General features: G+C 50.1%; 1 protein-coding gene across 3 annotated transcripts in view; it reads left to right on the forward strand.

The window, feature by feature from the left end:
• The first annotated feature begins 19,371 nt into the window (after nucleotides 1-19,371).
• Nucleotides 19,372-22,083, forward strand: part of SRGAP1 (SLIT-ROBO Rho GTPase activating protein 1) — a 187,065-nt gene continuing 184,353 nt past the window's right edge. For all 3 annotated transcript variants that reach the window (XM_068170431.1, XM_068170432.1, XM_068170436.1), the window contains exon 1: nucleotides 19,372-20,040. In XM_068170431.1, the coding sequence (XP_068026532.1) occupies nucleotides 19,974-20,040 (67 nt within the window). In that variant the 5' untranslated portion in view covers nucleotides 19,372-19,973. The remainder of the gene's footprint in view (nucleotides 20,041-22,083) is intronic.

A 22,083-nucleotide genomic window follows, 5' to 3' on the forward strand; every position in this document is an offset into this window, starting at 1 on the left:
ACAAGGATCATCTAGTTCCAACCCCCCTGCCATGGGCAGGGACACCCCACACTAGATCAGCCTGGCCAGAGCCTCGTCCAGCCTGCTCTTAAACACCTCCAGGGATGGGGCCTCAAGCACCTCCCTGGACAACCCATTCCAGGGCTTCACCACTCTCATGGGGAAGAACCTCCTCCTCACATCCAGCCTGAATCTCCCCACCTCCAGCTTCATTCCATTCCCCCTAGTCCTATCACTACCTGAGATCCTGAGAAGTCCCTCCCCAGCCTTCCTGTAGGCCCCCTTCAGATACTGGAAGGCCACAATTAGGTCTCCTCGGCGCCTTCTCTTCTCCAGACTGAACAGCCCCAACTCCTTCAGTCTGTCCTCATAGGAGAGGTGCTCCAGCCCTCTGATCATCCTTGTGGCCCTTCTCTGGACACCTTCCAGCACCTCCACATCCCTCTTGTAATAGGGGCTCCAGAACTGGACACAGTACTCCAGGTGGGGTCTTCCCAGAGCTGAGTAGAGGGGGAGGATCACCTCCCTCGACCTGCTGGCCACACTTCTCCTGATGCAGCCCAGGATCTGATTGGCTTTGTGGGCTGCAAGTGCACACTGAGAGTTCATGTTGAGCTTCTTGTCCACCAGCACCCCCAAGTCTCTCTCCTCAGGGCTGCTCTCTACAGCCTGCACTACAGCTTCATGTTAAATGCACAGAGATAGCCAGGCATTCCATTTTCTGCTGGCTACTGTTATATTGGCCTGCTTATGCAGCAGTTTTATAGCTTTCCATCCTGGTATAACTCTTCCTCACCATGCACTGCATAGCTTCATAACTGACCTTAACTTGGGGGACATGCAACACAAGCCCTGGGAATCTGTTTTGCATGCTAAAAACCACAAGGCCAGTACCTCACCTGACTCACCAGAGTTGAAGTCCTTCATTGAATTCAGCCAAAGGATGTTGCAATTTACATCCATCAAACAGAAAATTGGGTGTGAAAAGGAAAATGTTCACTGCATGGATAACTGTCAATATGATGTGAGGTGTTTTGGAAAGGTGGAGCTGCAGTTGCTGGTGTTCCTGAGGAGTCAGCAAAAGCTGCAGGTCTGTAGAGTGAACCTGCTCTGCCTTGTTCCCTGGGGCTCCCAGAATTGAGTCATACTGTTCAGTATGGCCAGCTTTGGTATAATTAACTTCTTCATGACATCACCTCTAGATCAGCTATGCAAATAAAGTGGATCTGGCACACGTTTTTAACTTGCAGTTATGGTCTTTGCCAGCTTTTCCTAATGAGTGCAGATTCTCTCCATGACCCATTTTCAGGAACTAAACAGTTCAGGCAGACCTGGCTGATAAGAGCCTGTGCTTTGACTTCTGAAAAATAACAAACAGCTTATCTGTGACTTCAAATTTCCCTTTAGCTGCTGCAGAAAAGGTAATAGATACAAACCAGGCCACTTATTTTCAACCTTGAAAGTCCTTCAAGTCCTCAGCACTGCAGACAGTTTTCATCAGAGAATCTCTTCTCTACTTCATTTCCACATTACATCTATAGAGAGCAGATATGATTCTCCCACCTCAGTTCCTCACCAGACTGCAGAGTAAGACTTGCTCTAGTTTTCTTTCTCTTGTGGCCTTGCCTGTTTGTTCTTCAGTGACTTATATTACCCTTTCTGAGCAGCCACACAGCTTAATGGGTGATCAGAGACTGCGACATCATTGCCTATAGTCTAGTGGGCAGGACACTTTTGTCACTAGGCACCACGGTGCTTGGTTTGTAGGCACTAAAATCTTACACTGGGCCAATCTGATGTGTCTAAAACACAACCTCTGATGTAAGATGATAACTTTATAAATCCATCACAGTTCTCTGTGAAAAATGATATGAAGTCATCCTCGTCTAACACAATTTCAAACTAAAGCAAGAAAAAGTCAAACAAAACAAAACCCAAAACTAAACAAAAAATCTTATGCTAGATGGTTCTGTCCTGCTCTGTCTGGGCTGCTCAGGAGAGAATGCTCAGGTGGGATAGAATAGAATAGAATAGAATAGAATAGAATAGAATAGAATAGAATAGACCAGACCAGGTTGGAAAAGACCTTTGAGATCAAGTCCAACCTATCACCTAACACCATCTAATGAACTAAACCATGGCACCAAGCACCCTATCAAGTCTCCTCCTGAACACCTTTAATGGTGGTGACTCTACCACCTCCCCAGGCAGCCCATTCCAATGGGCAATCACTCTCTCTGTGTAGAACTTCTTCCTAACCTCCAGCCTAAACCTCCCCTGGTGCAGCTTGAGACTATGTCCTCTCGTTCTGGTGCTGGTTGCCTGGGAGAAGAGACCAGCCCCTTCCTGGCTACAACCTCCTTTCAGGGAGTTGTAGATAGCAATAAGGTCTCCTCTGAGTCTCCTACAGGCTAAGCAGCCCCAGCTCCCCCAGTCTCTCCTCATAGGGGTTGTGCTCCAAACCCCTCACCAGCTTTGTTGCCCTTCTCTGGACACATTCCAGCAAGTCAAAATCTTTCCTAAACTGAGTGGCCCAGAACAGGACACAGTCCTCAAGGTGTGGCCTAACCAGTGCTGAGTACAGGGACACAATCACCTCCCTGCTCCTGCTGGCCACACTGTTCCTGATACAGTCCAGGATGCCATTTGCCTTCTTGGCCACCTGGGCACACTACTATCAACCAGTCTTCCCAGGTCCCTTTCTGCCTGGCTGCTCTCCAGCCACTCTGACCATGGATACATCACCTGCTGGTCCCCCAGCTCACTCTGTCTGTGAGCTGCTCATAAGGCTCTAGGTTTAAGAACTGGCTCCATAGGCTGAACTTGCCAACTTCCAAGTTGTGTCCTATAGAAACAGGTTTGAGTTCTAAGACTGATTTTCTTTTTCTCTGTAGTTACTTTCAAGTTAGCTGAGAAGGTCTGGGGGAAGGGAGGAGGAGGGGGAGACAAATAGTAATTGGGTCTTCTGATTAGATTCCCTTCACTAGATGTGTCACAGAATCAGAGTGGTTGAGGTTGGAGGGCATCTCTGGAGGTCATCTGGTCTCTGCATAAACATCATCACCTACAGCCAACTTCCCAGGACTGTGTGCAGATGGCTTGTGAATGTCTTCAAGGATGGAGACTCCACACACCTCCCTGGCCAAGTGTTGCAGTGCTGGGTTGGATAGTGTACGTGTTCACAGTAAGTTTAGTGCATTTCTTACATTTTCTACCATTAGCTGAGGGCTCCATAGACACTGAAGAAAGAAAAGTGTGATATGAAATTAGTGTCCAAAATTGTGGCCATGAAACAACAGTGCCTGAGAAAATCTGAGCTTTGTTCTTATGTAATCATACAGTGAAAAAACCAAACAGGGCTGAGTGTGATAGGAGGGAGTAACATTAATCCTCTCTTGAGTGATCTCTCAGGGCTGTTTTCTTAGAAAGAGTGATCTAGCATGAAGTTATTTCTTGAAGGTTCCTTAATGGGCAATGAGGTGCAACACCCACCGAAGAACACAATCTCAGTTGGGCCAGGTATAACAACAATAATTTTTTATCAGTTGGCAAGAGATTTAATCAAACAGAAATAAGAATAGAGCTGAATACCTATGTCAAAGGATTCAGTCCCAAGAACCCTGCAGCAGCTGGTAAGTAACTCTGGAGGCCCCTCACCTTGCTGCAAATTCGCCCACATACCTTGAGAATTCCTGTTTAGTGTAGCTAAATTTCCACAGGTATCTGGGATTTCTTACCTATTAGCAGCTAGACACTTCCTTAACTCTCTTAAGAGGTCCAGTCCAGAAGGCTGTGTCAGAGTTTATTGAAGACACTCAAATAGGCAGGACTCCACAAAACAGAGATGTAAGACTGTGACACCCTTTCTATCACCCAGCTTCTGGTTACAATGTTCACCTCTAAAATAAAAGAGCTACTCTTGATTAGAATAAACCTTTATTAGAATAAACCAAACCAGGTTGGAAGAGACCTTCAAGATCATCGTGTCCAACCCATCAACCAATCCAACTCACCCAAACAGCTAACCCATGGCACCAAGCACCCCATCAAGTCTCCTCCTGAACACCTCCAGTGATGGCGACTCCACCACCTCCCCGGGCAACCCATTCCAATGGGCAATCACTCTCTCTGTATAGAACTTCTTCCTAACATTCAACCTGAACCTCCCCTGGCGCAGCCTGAGACTGTGAAATTCAATTCACCAAGCCAAAGTGGTCTTGAACAGAGGGGTGACCCCCACAGTGGGGAACAGTGTGCTTCAGGGAGTTCATAGTATCATAGTATCATTGTAGCAATCAGGGTTGGAAAGGACCACAAGGATCATCTAGTTCCAACCCCCCTGCCATGGGCAGGGACACCCCACACTAGATCAGCCTGGCCAGAGCCTCATCCAGCCTGGCCTTAAACACCTCCAGGGACGGGGCCCCAATAACCTCCCTGGACAACCCATTCCAGGGCCTCACCACTCTCATGGTGAAGAACCTCCTCCTCACATCCAGCCTGAATCTCCCCACCTCCAGCTTCATTCCATTCCCCCTAGTCCTATCACTGCCTGACATCCTGAGAAGTCCTTCCCCAGCCTTCCTGTAGGCCCCCTTCAGATACTGGAAGGCCACAATGAGGTCACCTGGGAGCCTTCTCTTCTGCAGACTGAACAGCCCCAGCTCCTTCAGTCTGTCCTCACAGGAGAGGTGCTCCAGCCCTCTGATCATCCTCGTGGCCCTTCTCTGGACACCTTCCAGCACCTCCATATCCCTCTTGTAATAGGGGCTCCAGAACTGGAGGCAGTACTGCAGGTGGGGTCCTTCAATCCTTCCTGAAGCTGGGCCTGCAAAGATACATTAGATTCACCATTTCTTCTCCACATATGCTCTTCACAGAGGCTAGTGCACTCAAGACCATGGATTAGAGGGTGCATCAAAGCTGTGATTTTTAAAAGTGGTTTCCTAATGTGTTCCACCCTCAGCCCTTGTGAGCTACAGAGCAGTAACTTAGAGAATTCTGGGAACAGAATATATAACTCCAGATGAAGTGTGTTGTAAACTACTGATATGTGCCAAGCTGGTCTGTGTGTTGGTAGGTTTCCTTACACAAGGTCCTGCTTTTGTAGGCGAGCAGAATAGCCCAGATTTCTTCTCTCTGTGAGAACAGAGATGTAAGCACAACCTGCTATAGGGGGGAAAAAAGAAGGGGAAAAAAAAAGGAGCAGCATCCCCTGACTATGTGAAGGATGCTTTATAAATCCTACAAATCCTGAAATATTCAAGGAATATCCTTGACCTGCACTCTTATCATGTGTGCCTGGGAACAGCAAGGCATAGCAAACTCCTGGCCAAGCTGTCAGCCCATGGCTTGGACGGGAGCACACTGCGATGGGTTAGGAACTGGCTGGAGGGCCGAGCCCAGAGAGTGGTGGTGAATGGTGTCACATCCAGCTGGCAGCCAGTCACTAGTGGTGTGCCCCAGGGATCAGTGCTGGGCCCTGTGCTCTTTAACATCTTTATTGATGATCTGGATGAGGGCATTGAGTCCATCATCAGTAAATTTGCTGATGACACCAAGCTGGGGGCAGGAGTTGATCTGCTGGAGGGTAGAGAGGCTCTGCAGAGGGACCTCAGCAGGCTGGACAGATGGGCAGAGTCCAAGGGCATGAGATTGAACACATCCAAGTGCCAGGTTCTGCACATTGGCCACAACAACCCCATGCAGTGCTACAGGCTGGGGTCAGAGTGGCTGGAGAGCAGCCAGGCAGAGAGGGACCTGGGGGTACTGGTCGATGGTAGGCTGAACATGAGGCTGCAGTGTGCCCAGGCAGCCAGGAGGGCCAATGGCATCCTGGCCTGCATCAGGAAGAATGTGGCCAGCAGGAGCAGGGAGGTCATTCTGCCCCTGTACACTGCACTGGTTAGGCCACACCTCGAGTCCTGTGTCCAGTTCTGGGCCCCTCAGTTTAGGAAGGAGGTTGACTTGCTGGAACGAGTCCAGAGAAGAGCAACAAAGTTGGTGAGGGGCTTGGAACACAAGCCCTATGAGGAGAGGCTGAGGGAGCTGGGGTTGCTCAGCCTGGAGAAGAGGAGGCTCAGGGGTGACCTTATCACTCTCTACAACTACCTGAAGGGAGGTTGTAGACAGGTGGATGTTGGTCTCTTCTCCCAGGCAGCCAGTACCAGAACAAGAGGACACAGTCTCAGGCTGCACCAGGGGAAGTTCAGGTTGGATATTAGGAACTAGTTCTATACAGAGAGAGTGATTGCCCATTGGAATGGGCTGCCCAGGGAGGTGGTGGAGTCACCATCATTGGAGGTGTTTAGGAGGAGACTTGATGGGGTGCTTGGTGCCATGGGTTAGCTGTTTAGGTGGGTTGGATTGGTTGATGGGTTGGACACGATGATCTTGAAGGTCTCTTCCAACCTGGTTTGGTTTATTCTAATATTCTAATAAAGGCACATTGATAATTGGGGGTGGGAGAAAAAAAGAGCTTTATTATTTTAATAGATGTAATTCTGAAAGAGATTGAAGAAGAGGCAGAGCAAGGCTTCTTAATTCTGTGGTGTCACAGGGACATGCAATATCACAGGGACAAAATTAAAACTACTTACTCTGCAGAGCTGGGAGACATGCCGTTGCCAGGCAACACCTTACCTGCCTTGAGAACGTGTAACAATTCCTGTGATTTATGTAGTGCTGCTGTTGTGTCTCCAGATGCTGATACCATTGTGTCTCATGCAGATTCTCACAGGCTGAGCCACCCAGCTATAAGCATCCTGCTGAGTTTATTCCCTGTTTTGCCAGCACCATGCAAACCCATTTTTAAACCTATAGTTTGGATCACTGCTTAATAATAGTCAGTAACATAAGCAGAAGGTGGTTGGAAAGGAGCTGTAATGAATGGGCAGAATCCAATGGGATGGCATTTAACAAGTCCAAGTGCCGAGTGCTGCACTTTGGCTACGGCAATCCCATGCAGAGCTACAGGCTGGGGTCAGAGTGGCTGAGAGCTCCCAAACAGAGAGGGACCTGGGGGTGCTGATCGACAGCTGCCTGAATATGAGCCAGCAGTGTGCCCAGGTGGCCAAGAGGGCCAATGGTGTACTGGCCTGCATTAGGAATAGTGTGGCCAGCAGGAGCAGGGAAGTCATTGTGCCCCTGTACTCTGCATTGCTTAGGCTGCACCTTGAGTCCTGTGTCCAGTTCTGGGCCCCTCAGTTTAAGAAGGACATCGAAACACTTGAATGTGTCCAGAGAAGGGCAACAAGGCTGGGGAGAGGCCTTGAGCACAGCCCTATGAGGAGAGGCTGAGGGAGTTGGGATTGTTTAGCCTGGAGAAGAGGAGGCTCAGGGGTGACCTCATTGCCCTCTACAGCTACATGAAAGGTGGTTGTAGCTGGGAAGAGGTTGGTCTCTTCTCCCAGGCATCCAGCACCAGAACAAGAGGACACAGTCTCAAGCTGCACCAGGGGAGGTTTAGACTTGAGGTGAGGAGGAAGTTCTTCACCGAGCGAGTCGTTCGTCATTGGAATGTGCTGCCCAGGGAGGTGGTGGAGTCACCGTCCCTGGAGGTGTTCAAGAGGGGATTGGACGTGGCACTTGGTGCCATGGTCTAGTCATGGGGTCTGTGTTGATAGGTTGGACTCGATGATCCTCGAGGTCTCTTCCAACCTTAGTTATACTGTGATACTGTGATACTGTGAACTGAATTAAAGTCTATTAATTATTTCTTTCTCATACCATCTAATAAATTACCAATCTAAAAAATTATTAATATGGGTGGTGCTTTTTACTGTATTTGGGGAAAGTAAGATGTTTATAAAATGCCTAAGTCCCAAGGCATCATCTCCCCAAAACCCACAAAGATATCTGGGATATGAAAGGCACATGGAAAATGACACCTGGAAGTAGAAACATTGGAGATCTCCCAGAAAAAACTGTTCTGTGCTTTCAGGTTCTTGGAAAGAATAGAATAGAATAGAATAGAATAGAATAGAATAGAATAGAATAGAATAGAATAGAATAGACCAGAACAGGTTGGAAGAGACCTTCAAGATCATCGTGTCCAACCCATCAACCAAACCAACCCACCCAAACAGCTAACCCATGGCACCAAGCACCCCATCAAGTCTCCTCCTGAACACCTCCAATGGTGGTTTTAAGAGAGTTCATAGTATCATAGTATCAATCAGGGTTGGAAGGGACCACAAGGATCATCTAGTTCCAACCCCCCTGCCATGGGCAGGGACACCCCACACTAGATCAGGCTGCCCAGAGCCTCATCCAGCCTGGCCTTAAACACCTCCAGGGACGGGGCCTCAACCACCTCCCTGGACAACCCATTCCAGGGTTTCACCACTCTCATGGTGAAGAACCTCCTCCTCACATCCAGCCTGAATCTCCCCACTTCCAGCTTCATTCCAATTAGGTCACCTCGGAGCCTTCTCTTCTGCAGACTGAACAGCCCCAGCTCCTTCAGTCTGTCCTCATAGGAGAGCTGCTCCAGCCCTCTGATCATCCTCGTGGCCCTTCTCTGGACACATCCCACCACCTCCATATCCCTATTGTAATAGGGGCTCCAGAACTGGAGGCAGTACTCCAGGTGGGGTCTCACCAGAGCTGAGCAGAGGGGGAGGATCACCTCCCTCGACCTGCTGGCCACACTTCTCCTGATGCAGCCCAGGATCTGATTGGCTTTGCGGGCTGCAAGTGCACACTGAGAGCTCCTGTTGAGCTTTTTGTCCACCAGCACCCCCAAGTCTCTCTCCTCAGGGCTGCTTTCCAGCCACTCACTGCCCAGCCTGGATTTGTGCCTGGCATTGCCTCGACCCAGATGCAGGACCCTGCACTTGCTCTTATTGAACTTCATGAGGTTGGCCTGTGCCCACCTCTCCAGCCTGTCAAGGTCCCTCTGGATGGCCTCCCTTCCCTCCAGCGTGTCTGCTGCACCACACAGCTTGGTGTCATCAGCAAACTTGCTGAGGGTGCACTCAATGCCACTGTCCATGGCACCCACAAAGATGTTGAACAAGACAGGTCCCAGGACTGATCCCTGAGGGACTCTGCTTGTCCCTGGCCTCCACTGGGACATGGAGCCATTGACAGCCACTCTTTGGGTGCGGCCATCAAGCCAGTTCCTTATCCATCTAGTGGTCCCCCATCAAACCCATGTGTCACCAGTTTGGAGACCAGGATGTGGTGTGGGACAGTGTCGAAGGCTTTGCTCAGGCCCAGGTAAACGACATCAGTTGCTCGCCCCTCAGCTATTAATTTCATCACCTGCTCATAGAAGGCAACCAGGTTGGTCAGGCAGGATTTGCCCTTGGTGTCTGCAGAAACCTTCTCCCGGCAACAATCCGCTGCCTGCATCCTCCCACTGGAGGGCGCTGTGACATCTGAAATACATCAGCAGCCTTGGCTGGAAACTGCCTTGCAGGACCCCCCGGAAGGATTTTCATACATCGCTTTTGAAAACCACAGATCATCTTGAACAGATATTGTCATTTACATTAGGGCTTCGATCAAAATGAAAGTTTTAAGTAGTTGGTGTTAAAAGAAAGCTTTCAGTTGCATGCCTGAGTATGAGAAGCAGAGATGACTCCATCAAAAATACTAACACTTGGAGACCAGTACTTGTGTGTAGCATGCAATATTTGCACACCAAACGATTCTCATATTGGGCTGCAGAACAGAAATAACAAACCTTCGAACTACTGTGTGTCTCCTGCGGATGGCAACCAGCAGTTCAAGTGTATAGAGTGGGTCAGCTGCAACCTGAAGATGTGGCAGAAATCCAGGTCCGGTTAAGGATGCGAGAGGGTACCCACAGCACCTCCTGCTTCCCCGCCCCTAGCAACTCCACACCTCTGCAACAGGCACTTGGGCACTTCCTGAGGAATGATAGGCACCTCAAAATTCACCCAAAACCTCTGCATGCTACATGAAGAGACTCTCACAGCCAAGTGATAAGAAAAGCCAAGGATAGAGAAATGTCTGAAATCTCCCTGCTGCCTAGGACTAGATATTTAACAGTTTTCAAAGAGAGGCTTGCAGCAAGGACCACCTTCTTTTCAGAGAGTCCCACAAGTATCAAGTCTTTAAAAGAACAGTGTTCAAGTTAATCCTTGTGTTTTAAAACCCAATGACAGGAGAAGGACATTGTGATTATGCCTTTTAATACAGGGAAGAAGCAACCTGAAAAGCAGGAGGTCTGGATTCAGCTCTGTTTGTAGCCCCAAACCATTCCAGCTGCCACCACACTGTTCATCCAGGTGTGCTCTCAGGCCATGCTGGCAGTGGAGGTTCTGTGTTCAATTGTTATTAAGCCAAATGTAGAAATACTGGGTCTCCTCAGGCCCAGTTTGGTGTATCCTTTCCATTTACCCAGGTATCACTGCCTTCAGCCATCTGACATCCCTCTCACATGATTGTGGTTTGTTTCTTGCAGTAGTGAAGGCAAAAGTGGCTGAGGGCAAAAAGAACTCTGGAAAGCAGCATGTTGCCACTGTCAATACTCAAAAGGGAAAATGCTGCAGAAATTGCCTTTCTTTTTCCACTCTTGTTTCTCTCCATGCATGCCTTTCACTTGGGCAAGGGCTCAGCAAGAGCTGAATTAGCAGCATGTTGGACAGACCCCTAACAGCAAGGCCCTTTTCCAGCCTGATAGGCCTCTAGCCCACACTACTGAATAAGCAGACTAGAGAGATGTTTCTGTGAAAGTGAACAAGGCTGACATTTGAAGTGTCATTGCTGGGCTTCAAAATTCATGACTTTTTGAGATAAATGAGGGTGATTCACAACCTCCAAACTACTGACACAGACTGGAGCAGCTCAGAAAGCTGAGATTCTGCAGACTCTGGATGGCCCATGAAGGCCATCTAAGGATAAAGAATAAACTTTTATTTACAATAAACCTTTATCTAGAATAAACCTTTATTTAGAATAAACCAAACCAGGTTGGAAGAGACCTTCAAGATCATCACGTCCAACCCATCAACCAATCCAACCCACCCAAACAGCTAACCCATGGCACCAAGCACCCCATCAAGTCTCCTTCTGAACACCTCCAATGACAGCGACTCCACCACCTCCCCGGGCAGCCCATTCCAATGGGCAATCACTCTTTCTGTAGAGAACTTCTTCCTAACATCCAGCCTGAGCCTCCCCTGGCGCAGCCTGAGACTGTGTCCTCTTGTTCTGGTACTGGCTGCCTGGGAGAAGAGACCAACATCCGCCTGTCTACAACGCCCCTTCAGGTAGTTGTAGAAAGTGATAAGGTCACCCCTGAGTCTCCTCCAGGCTAAGCAGCCCCAGCTCCCTCAGCCTCTCCTCATAGGGCTTGTGTTCCAAACCCCTCACCAACTTCGTTGCCCTTCTCTGGACTTGTTCCAGCAAGTCAACCTCCTTCCTAAACTGAGGGGCCCAGAACTGGACACAGGACTCAAGGTGTGGCCTAACCAGTGCAGTGTACAGGGGCAGAATGACCTCCCTGCTCCTGCTGGCCACACTCTTCCTGATGCAGGCCAGGATGCCATTGGCCCTCTTGGCTGCCTGGCCACACTGCAGGCTCATGTTCAGCCTACCATCAACCAGCACCCCCAGGTCCCTCTCTGCCTGGCTGCTCTCCAGCCACTCTGACCCCAGCCTGTAGCTCTGCATGGGGTTGTTGTGGCCAATGTGCAGAGCCCGGCACTTGGATGTGTTCAATCTCATGCATTCTAATACTCTCCACTTAAAACTATTAGCCTGCAAAGGTAAGGAGTAATGAAGTAGCAGAAAGTATTTCATTTTTAGCTGAGAACTGATGGAACAAACATAAACAAAGCAAATGGAAAATGTAAACCCAAAAGCTAATTATCAGAGTTGCAATTATATGCTCGTCAAATGCTTGAATTACCACTAACATAGCCCCTTAGGCTCTCTTGGAAGAATTCTCTCAGACATACCAGGCTTGTAAAGGAAAGCTAAACCAAAACCCATCTTAGTGCTTCTCTGGACAATATAGCTATTAAATTCAAGAATTAAGATGAAGCTCCAGAGTAATGCTAGTGCATGTAAGGTGGCAGGTGTGAGGCACATGCTGTTGCCTAAATTTAGGTGTGTGAAGCTCACAAATTGGCCATTCACTTTGTTGTGCTCAAAGGCTACCAGCAGGACAAAACTAGCCTGACAGAGAACATAAACCCTGCAGTGAGGATGCAATTACTTCTGCATTTCTTCTTCAAAATGGCAAGGAGGAGAGAGACTTGGGGGTGCTGGTGGACAAAAAGCTCAACAGGAGCTCTCAGTGTGCACTTGCAGCCCGCAAAGCCAATCAGATCCTGGGCTGCATCAGGAGAAGCGTGGCCAGCAGGTCGAGGGAGGTGATCCTCCCCCTCTACTCAGCCCTGGTGAGACCCCACCTGGAGTACTGTGTCCAGTTCTGGAGCCCCTATTACAAGAGGGATCTGGAGGTGCTGGAACCTGTCCAGAGAAGGGCCAGGAGGATGATCAGAGGGCTGGAGCACCTCTCCTATGAGGACAGACTGAAGGAGTTGGGGCTGTTCAGCCTGGAGAAGAGAAGGCTCCGAGGTGACCTCATTGTGGCCTTCCAGTATCTGAAGGGGGCCTACAGGAAGGCTGGGGAAGGACTTCTCAGGATCTCAGGTAGTGATAGGACTAGGGGGAATGGAATGAAGGTGGAGGTGGGGAGATTCAGGCTGGATGTGAGGAGGAGGTTCTTCACCATGAGAGTGGTGAAGCCCTGGAATGGGTTGTCCAGGGAGGTGGTCGAGGCCCCATCCCTGGAGGTGTTTAAGCCCAGGCTGGCTGAGGCTCTGGCCAGGCTGATCTAGTGTGGGGTGTCCCTGCCCATGGCAGGGGGGTCGGAACTAGATGATCCTTGTGGTCCCTTCCAACCCTGACTGATACTATGATACTAAGACTGCCTCAGTCTCTTCTCATTAAGTGAAAAAGTTAACTACTCACAATTCATTCCTCCTTGTGATTACTAATTGGGAAGTGAATAGCAACACCATGTATAAAGAAAAAGATTTATATTCTTAATAAAAGTAAAAGGCATAAAGTATCCTCCTCACTTTCTATATACTGGTTATGTCATTAGTCCTATTAGCAGCGCTCAAAGGGAACATGCTCAACAAGGAAACATTAAAATGCACTTCACAACTGTAAAGCCAAAAGGCTGAATATTGACATACCAATTACTGCTTTCAGTGTAATTAATTTTCTCAAACAAAATAGCAACAAAACCAGTGTAGGGAGGTTTGAGTTTGGTGCTTTTCTTTTTTGCTTCAGAAGAAAGAAAATGCTTGTTCATGTCCCAGACTGTGTCAGTCCTCCAGGGCTAAATTCTTACCTTAATGAAACAGAAGGACCTTTTTCGTTTCAAGCCAGTGATTTCACCTGGAAGATTTTTGGTTTTTCCTATAATGGGAACAGTTCTCCACTGGCTTCACATGTGTTTCATGCCGAGAGAGCTGTCACAGGCATTTAAACATAGCAAATCAGTAGGTTGAGAGAGGCTCTGCTCCCCCTCTACTCTGCCCTGGTGAAGCCACGTCTCAAATACTGTGTCCAGTTCTGGGCTCCTTAGTTCAAGGACTTCAGGGAACTGCTTGAAAGAGTCCAGCACAGAGCCACAAAAATGATGAAGGGAGTGGAACATCTTCCTTATGAGGAGAGACTGAGGCAGCTGGAGCACTTCAGCCTGGAGGAGACTAAGAGGTGACCTCATTCACGTTTATAAAGATGTAAAGGGTGAGTGCCAAGAGGATGGAGTCAGGCTCTGCTGGGTGATGCCCAATGACAGGACAATGGGCAGTGGGTGGAAGTTGAGGCATAGGAAGTTCCATGGAAACAAGAGGAAGAATTTTTTCATTGTGAGGATGTGGAACACTGGAACAGGCTGCCCAGGGGGGTTGTGGAGTCTCCCTCTCTGGAGATATTCAAAACCCACCTGGATGTGTTCCTGTGTGATCTGCTCTGGGTGCTCCTGCTCTGGCAGGGGGGTTGGCCTGGATGATCTTTTGAGGTCCCTTCCAGCCCCTAACATTCTGTGATTCTGTGATTCACATTGGCTGCACACACACACACACACACACACACATACACCACACACACACACACACACACACACACACACATCTAGAGAAGGTTACTCAATGGTGTTTTTCGTGCATCCTCCTTCAGATGACGGGCCGACAGGACTACTTTGCAACGTGACAGCAAACAGTAATGAACAAAAGCAGGGTGCATATGCTGAGCTGTGCATTTCATTCTGGAGCAAGGAACTATAAATTATAATATTCCTAATAGACTGTTGTTAACATTCAGCACATTACATTCAGGTTTTATGAGGAGAGTGTCATTCATCTGATATGACCCCTGGTTATGCCAGCAAGGGAAACTGGAACAAAATCCACACTAAACCAAGTGTCTGAACTAATTGAACTGTAGTAGCTATCAACACCAAGGACGTGCTCACCTCTCTTGATTGACTTCTGAAGGAGATTAACTTACTTGGTTAAATGACACATTTAAATATGGCATATGACTTTAGCTGGCTAAATTTAGGTGTGTGAAACTCACAAAAGCAGACACTCAGGTCATTGTGTCCAAAAGAAAGCCCAGCAACTGTTCAACAGGCAAAAACAGTAAGGTGGAGAAGTAGGTGGCAAACACCTAGGGCTTGAAAATGATTACAGGTACAGCATGAATTTAAAGCACAATACCAATTCTATGTACACCTGTAGACACTGTGAAATAAGGATACCTCTCCTTCCTTTACTCTGCTTCTGGCTTGTAAGGTCCACAGGCCCTTACAACCAATACACCTGTGCCAGTGGTCAAAGTACTGTTCCTGGAAATGAAAGGTTAGTGACACCTTAGGTTCACAGAGAAACTCAGGAGAGGAAAGCGTCTTTCCTGAACTACTGAATGTTGGGCAGGTCACGATCCTCATTTCATTGCTGTGAAGCTCCAGCTAAATGCTTTAGAGCCACTCATTTTCAGGTCAGCCAGGGTGAAGTCCCAGCTCTTCTGCAGCCTGTGACAAACCCTGTAAGCCCAGATTTCATCTCCATATCGTGGGAGTTTATAAGCACAGAGCAGCAGCATTAAGTGCTGCACTGGTTGGGGGCAGGGGAGAGAAAAAAGCCTTGCTGATTTTGTACCTTTGATAAGCAACTGTATTTACTAAAATAATCTAATTCCCAAGGAAATAGGTTTGATTCTGTAGGAATGGGCACCTTGTCAGTGACAAACATTTGAACCAGCTCTTTGAATGGTGTCTCTTACTGATTTTTCAATACCAATCAAATTTTCAACTGTTTCAATTAAAGCTTGGTCTTTCATTTAGAGACTTACTGTGCAACTGTAACATGACAGACTGACTGCAAGTAGAAAACAAGATGAATGATTTGTGTCTCCTTTTCAGCCTGAAGAAAATGAGTGTGGGGTTTTGTTCTTTAAGGGGGTCAATGTGTTTCTTTGCAAGCTAACAGAGAACAGCTCAGTGATATTCCAGCCATCAGTTATATGGTCTATTTTTATGAGCAGCACGAGAAAGCAAATGCTGCACAGCTCGTCAGGCTGTGTAAATGAAATGCAATAATGAAGCTCGCAAGCAAGCAGGATGCAGCATGCCCATGTTACTCCCTTTCTGCACTGAGTGCACCAAGTATTGCAGGAGCTGCTGTCTGTACAAACACATCTCTCTTTCATCATACATAATTCAGGATTTCCAGTTCCCTGATGGAGTAGATTATTTAACTCCACACACTGAGGTACAGGCCACAAGCTCTGCACCAGTATCACACAAGCTCTGCACCAGTATCACACAAGCTCTGCACCAGTATCACACCACTGCAGTACACAGGATTTTGGATGGCACTCTGCCTCTTGACACCACATACGTGCTCTCAATCAGCTTTATCCTAATACTTTTTAAATGTCCGTGGTCTCCTCCCTGCCAAGACCTGGATATTCCCAACATGCAATAGTTTAAACAGAACAACCCCACCTGGAGTACTGCCTCCAGTTCTGGAGCCCCTATTACAAGAGGGATCTGGAGGTGTTGGAAGGTGTCCAGAGAAGGGCCAGGAGGATGATCAGAGGGCTGGAGCACCTCTCCTGTGAGGACAGACTGAAGGAGTTGGGGCTGTTCAGTCTGCAGAAGAGAAGGCTCCGAGGTGACCTAATTGTGGCCTTCCAGTATCTGAAGGGGTCCTACAGGAAGGCTGGGGAGGGACTGCTCAGGATCTCAGGTAGTGATAGGACTAGGGGGAATGGAATGAAGCTGGAGGTGGGGAGATTCAGGCTGGATGTGAGGAGGAGGTTCTTCACCATGAGAGTGGTGAGGCCCTAGAATGGGTTGTCCAGGGAGGTGGTCGAGGCCCCGTCCCTGGATGTGTTTAAGGCCAGGCTGGATGAGGCTCTGGCCAGGCTGATCTAGTGTGGGGTGTCCCTGCCCATGGCAGGGGGGTTGGAACTAGGTGATCCTTGTGGTCCCTTCCAACCCTGACTGACACTATGATACTATGATACTATGATAAAGGAGTTTTGAAGCATCATCCAAGGATGCACAGGAGTTCATATAACAAGACTGTTCCACAGCTCCAGCACTTGCTGCTTTTGAAATTGATGGGAAGTCTTTGGGGACCTCTTTGGGAACAGGTCTCAGAAGACAGGCATTTCAATAATAATCTTCTGTGTCCTGTTAGCCACCTCAAACCTGGCATTTCAGAGTGCAGGCAGGGTCTATTCCTGTGCAACTGCCATCCTCTCAGGCTTGCAGGCTGTGTAAATCGGTGTGGAATTGAGTCCGGAGACTTGAGCTGCCATGAACATCTTAAAAGAAGATTACACCCATGTAATAATGCACAATCCTCTGCCAATCCCTAAAGAAGGGGGGGGGTAAGGGGGAGAGGGAAATCAGATTTCTCAGCCAGCTCAATCCTAGTTGTCCTGGAGGCCAGCTCTGACCCAGGGATCCAGAACTTGTGCAGTGCTCAGCCTGGCGTGTTTAAGCGGGCTGGGACACAAGTCCGTCCTTGGTTGGTGGCTTTACCATGGACACATAGCCCAGAGCCAAGCATCTTGAATGCAGGAAGATCAATCTCCAGAGCCAGAAGATGGTCTTCACAGGCAATTGCCTCTGCTGAGTAACAGAAATGCTCTGTCTGCAGCCCCTGGGATAGATCTGTAGAGCCAGGACCATCCTCTGGCTGTAGCACCTAGTGCAGAGGGAAGGGATGGTGCAGGTATGGGCATTCTGCACTCTTCTCCTGTGGCAGTATTCCCCAACACAGGCTCACTAACAAGAGGAGACTGTCTTTCAGCCTGCAGGAGAGGAGGGGGTAGATAACATCATGTCTACATCTTCAACCATATCTTGGACATGGTTCACGTGCCCAGCTCCTGGGCATGGGAGATGTTGACGGGCCTGGCTGGAGGTGCCAGCCTGTGTATCTTCTTGCAGGGCATTGAAGGGATTTGACCTCCAATCTCCATCCTCACAGTCTGCAAAAGACGTGGTGCTCTGCAAGACCAGGCAAGACTCACAACTAATCTCCAGCTAGTGCCCGTGTGCCCAGGGAACATGGCCCACCGTTTTGCATATCAGCCTGTCCCCAGCCTAACAGATGGACTGGAACAGCCAGAAGGCTAGACATGAGCATCAAAGGCTGAGATGAAAATAAGAGTTGGGTGGGATTACAAAAATGACTGCTCTTTTAAGACTGGGTTTCGTGTTCAAGGGATGTAATTTGACCATCCAGCTTGGAGTTAAATTGCCTTCAGACAATACCCTTCTGTACTAAGATTGCTTTAGGTGATCTGAATGGGGATCACAGCTGAAAAGAGATTGTGCTGGGAGGACAAGAGGAAGAAACACAATAAAATCACAAAGAAGAGGGAAAGAGGAACGGGACTCCTGTTATCCTGATCCTGTAGCAGGGGAGAGCATGGTACTTAATGAAACTGAAAGGTGGGCTGCAAAGGAAGGATTACACTTACTGCTGAAATGCAGAGGTGTGGAAATGAACAACTGTTACACCAAAGCAATGTGTTTATAAGAATCACAGACAAGCAAGAAATGTCTGCATGACTACAGTTAACTTTGCATTGATCTCCAAGGGCCAGGTCTCCATACCATTAAAGCTCAAATACAGCCAAATGACAGAAAAGTCATCTTGAAGTTTTTGCAGAGTCAGGGACCAGACGTGTGGCTACTTGGTTTGTGTACTGTGACTCCTGGCATGCATGGCTTCATCTCTGCCTGCAGACCTGGCAGTCAGCTCATCCTTCACAGCCCTGAAGGGCTGAGCCAGGTGCCAGCTCTGCAGGCACAGAAGGAGGCTGCCCTTATTGCTGCTGCTGCTGCCGGCACCCAGAAGCAAGAGCATGCCTGGGCCACCTCTTGCCCTTGGTGACTTGCCCCATACTCCTCACTTCAGCTCTTCCTGCCCTTCTAGACCACCTTATTCCCCTTCTCACAGTCCCAGCTTCCCGTGAAGGGCTGCGCACCATCATTTGCAGGGCTGGAGCCTATCCTGATGCCGACATTGAACATGACCATCTGACACACATGCCAGGCACAGCAGTTGAAAAGAGCAGCACTTTTGATGGCCTCCCACAGAGTTTTGCTTGTTTACCCCACCAGCTGCAGGGAGTGTCCCAAACCAGGGCGCTGGTAGTCCTGCCCTCGGGAACAAAAGACGTCTGAAGCAGAGCGGCAGGCAGGCGAGGGTGCCGGAAGCAGCATCGGCTGTGTGGAGGGACACAGCTCTCCCCGTGGTGCCATCGTGCCCTAACTCTTCAGCCCTGGCACTTGGACACTCTGATGCGGCAATAAGCCGCTCAGCACTGCCGTGCCCTGCCTCCACAGAAACAGCGACAGAAAACAGGGTCCCCAAAGGACACGTCTCCCCCCCAGCCTCTCCTCTTCCCGTACGGCCTTGCGGAGGCGGCAGCAAAGGGCTTTAACTTTCTCCGCCGGATCAAGGGCTGTCACCATATCGCCGCCCCACGCCCCAGACCCCTGAAGGCACTCAGCCACCATATGCTCGCTGTGGGCTGCGGAGCCGGGGCCCCTTCGCATCGCTCCCGACCCCGCCCGAGCCCGCAGGGCCTGCTAGGCCTCCCGCCGCGGGGCAGCTGGGGCGGACTGGCGGGGGGGCGGCTGTCACGGGGGCCGCGAGCGCGAGCCCGACCCGCGGCACGGCGGTGGGCGGCGGCCGCGCTAATGCCCCGGCTGCCGGCAGGGGGGAGGCGGGGCGGGCGCCACCGGGGACGAAGCGAACGTGGAGTGGTAGGCGGGCGGGGAAGGCAGGAAGGGAGGAGAGAACGGTGGGAGGGCGGGGAGAAGTTTATTCTCGGAGACACCTCTCTAGGGTGCGGTGGGGTTGCTGCCTCACACCGGCCGCTGCTGGGGTTGGGACATGCGCCTCCGCGCTGCTTCCCGGGGTTAGTCACGGCGGGGCGCCGGCCTCGAGTCCCCACCCAGACGAGCGCGGCGACAGGAGTAACTAGTGCCTCTGGTGTACGGGCCGAGCGCGGTCGCTTGCCTCTCGCTTTCCGCCCACCGCCTGCGCCCTTTCCCTCCTTCCTTTCCCCTCTCCCGGGTGCGTAAGGAGAGCTAACAATGGTGGGGCATAGCCGCCGGGCCCTCGCCCTCGCCTAGTGGAAGCGGGTGCCCCGCGGCAGCTCCTCCGCCGCCCCGCCTCGTGGCGGCCCCGGACCGCGTTGCTGCCGGCGGCAGTGCCTGGAGGCGATGGTGCCCGCGCCGGGGTTAGCCTGATCGCCGCCACCCCGACTCGTCGCCTCCGGTGCCGGCGGCGCTGCCGTGGGGCCAGCCGTCCGTCGCCGCCCTCGCTCGGGCTTGTGGCCACCTGATACAACTTGGGAGCCCCTCCAGAAAAGATAATAATTGATAATAATAATTTCAAACAAGGATAAGAAGGGGGAGAAGCGGAAGAAGCAAGTGGATAATGTCAACCCCGAGCAGATTCAAAAAGGACAAAGAGATTATAGCGGAGTATGAAAGTCAAGTGAAAGGTAAGCGCCGGGCGCGCCAGGCGCCCCCCCGGCCTCGGGGACGCGGGGCGGCGGCGGAGGGAGAGCCCCCGCGGCGGGCGGCCCGCCCGGTCAGCCGGCCCCTTCCCCCGGGCTGCGGGCCCAGGCCGGCCCCGCCGACACAGCTCTCCGGGCGGTCGGTCCCTGTTGTGTGAACTTCAGGGCGGGGGGGGGGTGGGGGGTGGGGGCAGAAAGGGGGCGGTGAGCGGCGGCCTCTGCACCCCCCGCACTCCCAGCGGCGTCCGTTTGTGTGAGGGGCTGGCGGGGGCTGGGGACGGGCGGCAGCTGCGGCGATTGTCCGCTGCTCGGCCCCAGCGGAGCACCTTCCCTTCCTCCACTGAGTTCGGTAACACGGGTGGGGGGATTAAAAAGATGCAAAAAAAAAACAACCCAAAAAAACGCTTGGCACTGAAACTGAGGCGAGAGACAATAGTAAGCCATGCCCCTTTCTTAAGGCACATGGCTAGTGTCCTCCACCCTTCCCTCAGGGTTGTAGTTTCTCTGTTGGGCTAATAAAGAATTATCCTTGACTGTTGAATGAGCTCTTTCAGCCATCCCAGGAAGTATTTCAGCCTTGCATCGCCTGGTTGTATCGCTTCCAACTATTATGCCAAGGGCGGCACCGGCAAACCCTGGCTTGAACCACCAGTGCTTCCAGACCCTCGAGTTTCCTCGCCTAGCGTTTTCCCGTCCGCCAGTGTCTCGGGTGGAACAGAGAGGATGGGAAAGTAGCAGCATGGGCGGTGGGGTGTGGGTCTCTTGGTCCACGTAATTTTCTACTGGATGCTGTCAGGGGATATATTGCATAATAAACAAACTGCAATAAATGCAGGCTTGGAGGATGGCTGCAAACGTGGAATGCAGCGTTTGAGAAGCGATGCGACACCTGAACTGTGTTTATGAAGATGACGTGGGTGTGCACTTCATGTATCGGGGGTACCTTCCTTGATGCTGTGTCTGCAGCTCTGCGATGTGCGGAGACAGACCGTGACCCCATGCAGGTCTGTGGGCTTCCGGAGCTCTTTCGCCCCATGCAGGCGGTAGCTGGGGACCTTCCGACTGAGGTGTCTGAAAGAAGGTTGGAGCAACCGCTCCTCAGCTGTTGTTGACTTTCCGTAATTGCACGGTGTTGTTTTTTTCCTCTTACTTGATCCTGTGAGACCAAATTTTGAAGACAATTTTTTGAGTTCATTCATGGTTTTTTTTTTCCCTTCTTAAAAGGGAAGATTTAGTTTCTGAGTTTTATTCTTCCTAAGCTTAACTTTTTGGTGGAAAAATACCTGTCACAAATGAAAATTTTGTTGTGTCCACCAAGGGAGTTAGCAGGCATTAAGTAAAAGACCTGCCAGATAGGTGGGCAGTGATGTCTGACCTGACCTGACAGGCCGTGCTTCACGTGTCCTTTTGACACTGGCAGGGCTGAAACAGCTCTTGCATAGCGAGTGGATTCATTGCCCTTGAGCCCTCGGAGTATTGATGCTTCTGCCTCTCTATGGAGATGGTGCAGGTTTGTCTTGATCTATCAGCAGAAAAAAAAGTTCAAGATGTTAAGCAGAGTGTGGAGACTGTTCTCTGCCTCCTACTAACAATTGTTACGGGTTCTGTGGACCCAGCCTGTGCTAACTACAGCCAGTTGCTGTATTAGCCGTTCTGTTCTTTTGAATAACGAAGGGAGAATACCATGCCCTTCAGCTCTGCATTTGTTAGATTATTTCATAAACAGCAAAGATTAAGGCACAAAGACACCTCCATATCTTGTCTCTCCTCGTTGTTACAGTCCTCCATCATAATTGGAGAAGGAGGTGGCATTTATAAACATGACTTGGTAGGAATTTTGACTTGCTTTGTGCCTTTGTGGTGGTCTGGGGTGTGGACAGTCTGGTCCCAAGTGTCTCGCCTGAAATGTGGATTAGCAGCTGTCTGAAAAAAGTATGCCGGGCTAGAAATTGTAGCCAGAGACGCTTTTTCTTTGACCAGCCTCACTATAATTGTATTTCAGGTGGCAAGAGCTGTCTGTGCTAAGGC

Source organism: Melanerpes formicivorus, unplaced genomic scaffold (assembly GCF_026170545.1).
Source record: "Melanerpes formicivorus ecotype bairdi unplaced genomic scaffold, bMelFor1.0.p_v2 SCAF_3, whole genome shotgun sequence".
Taxonomy (NCBI): Eukaryota; Metazoa; Chordata; class Aves; order Piciformes; family Picidae; genus Melanerpes; species Melanerpes formicivorus.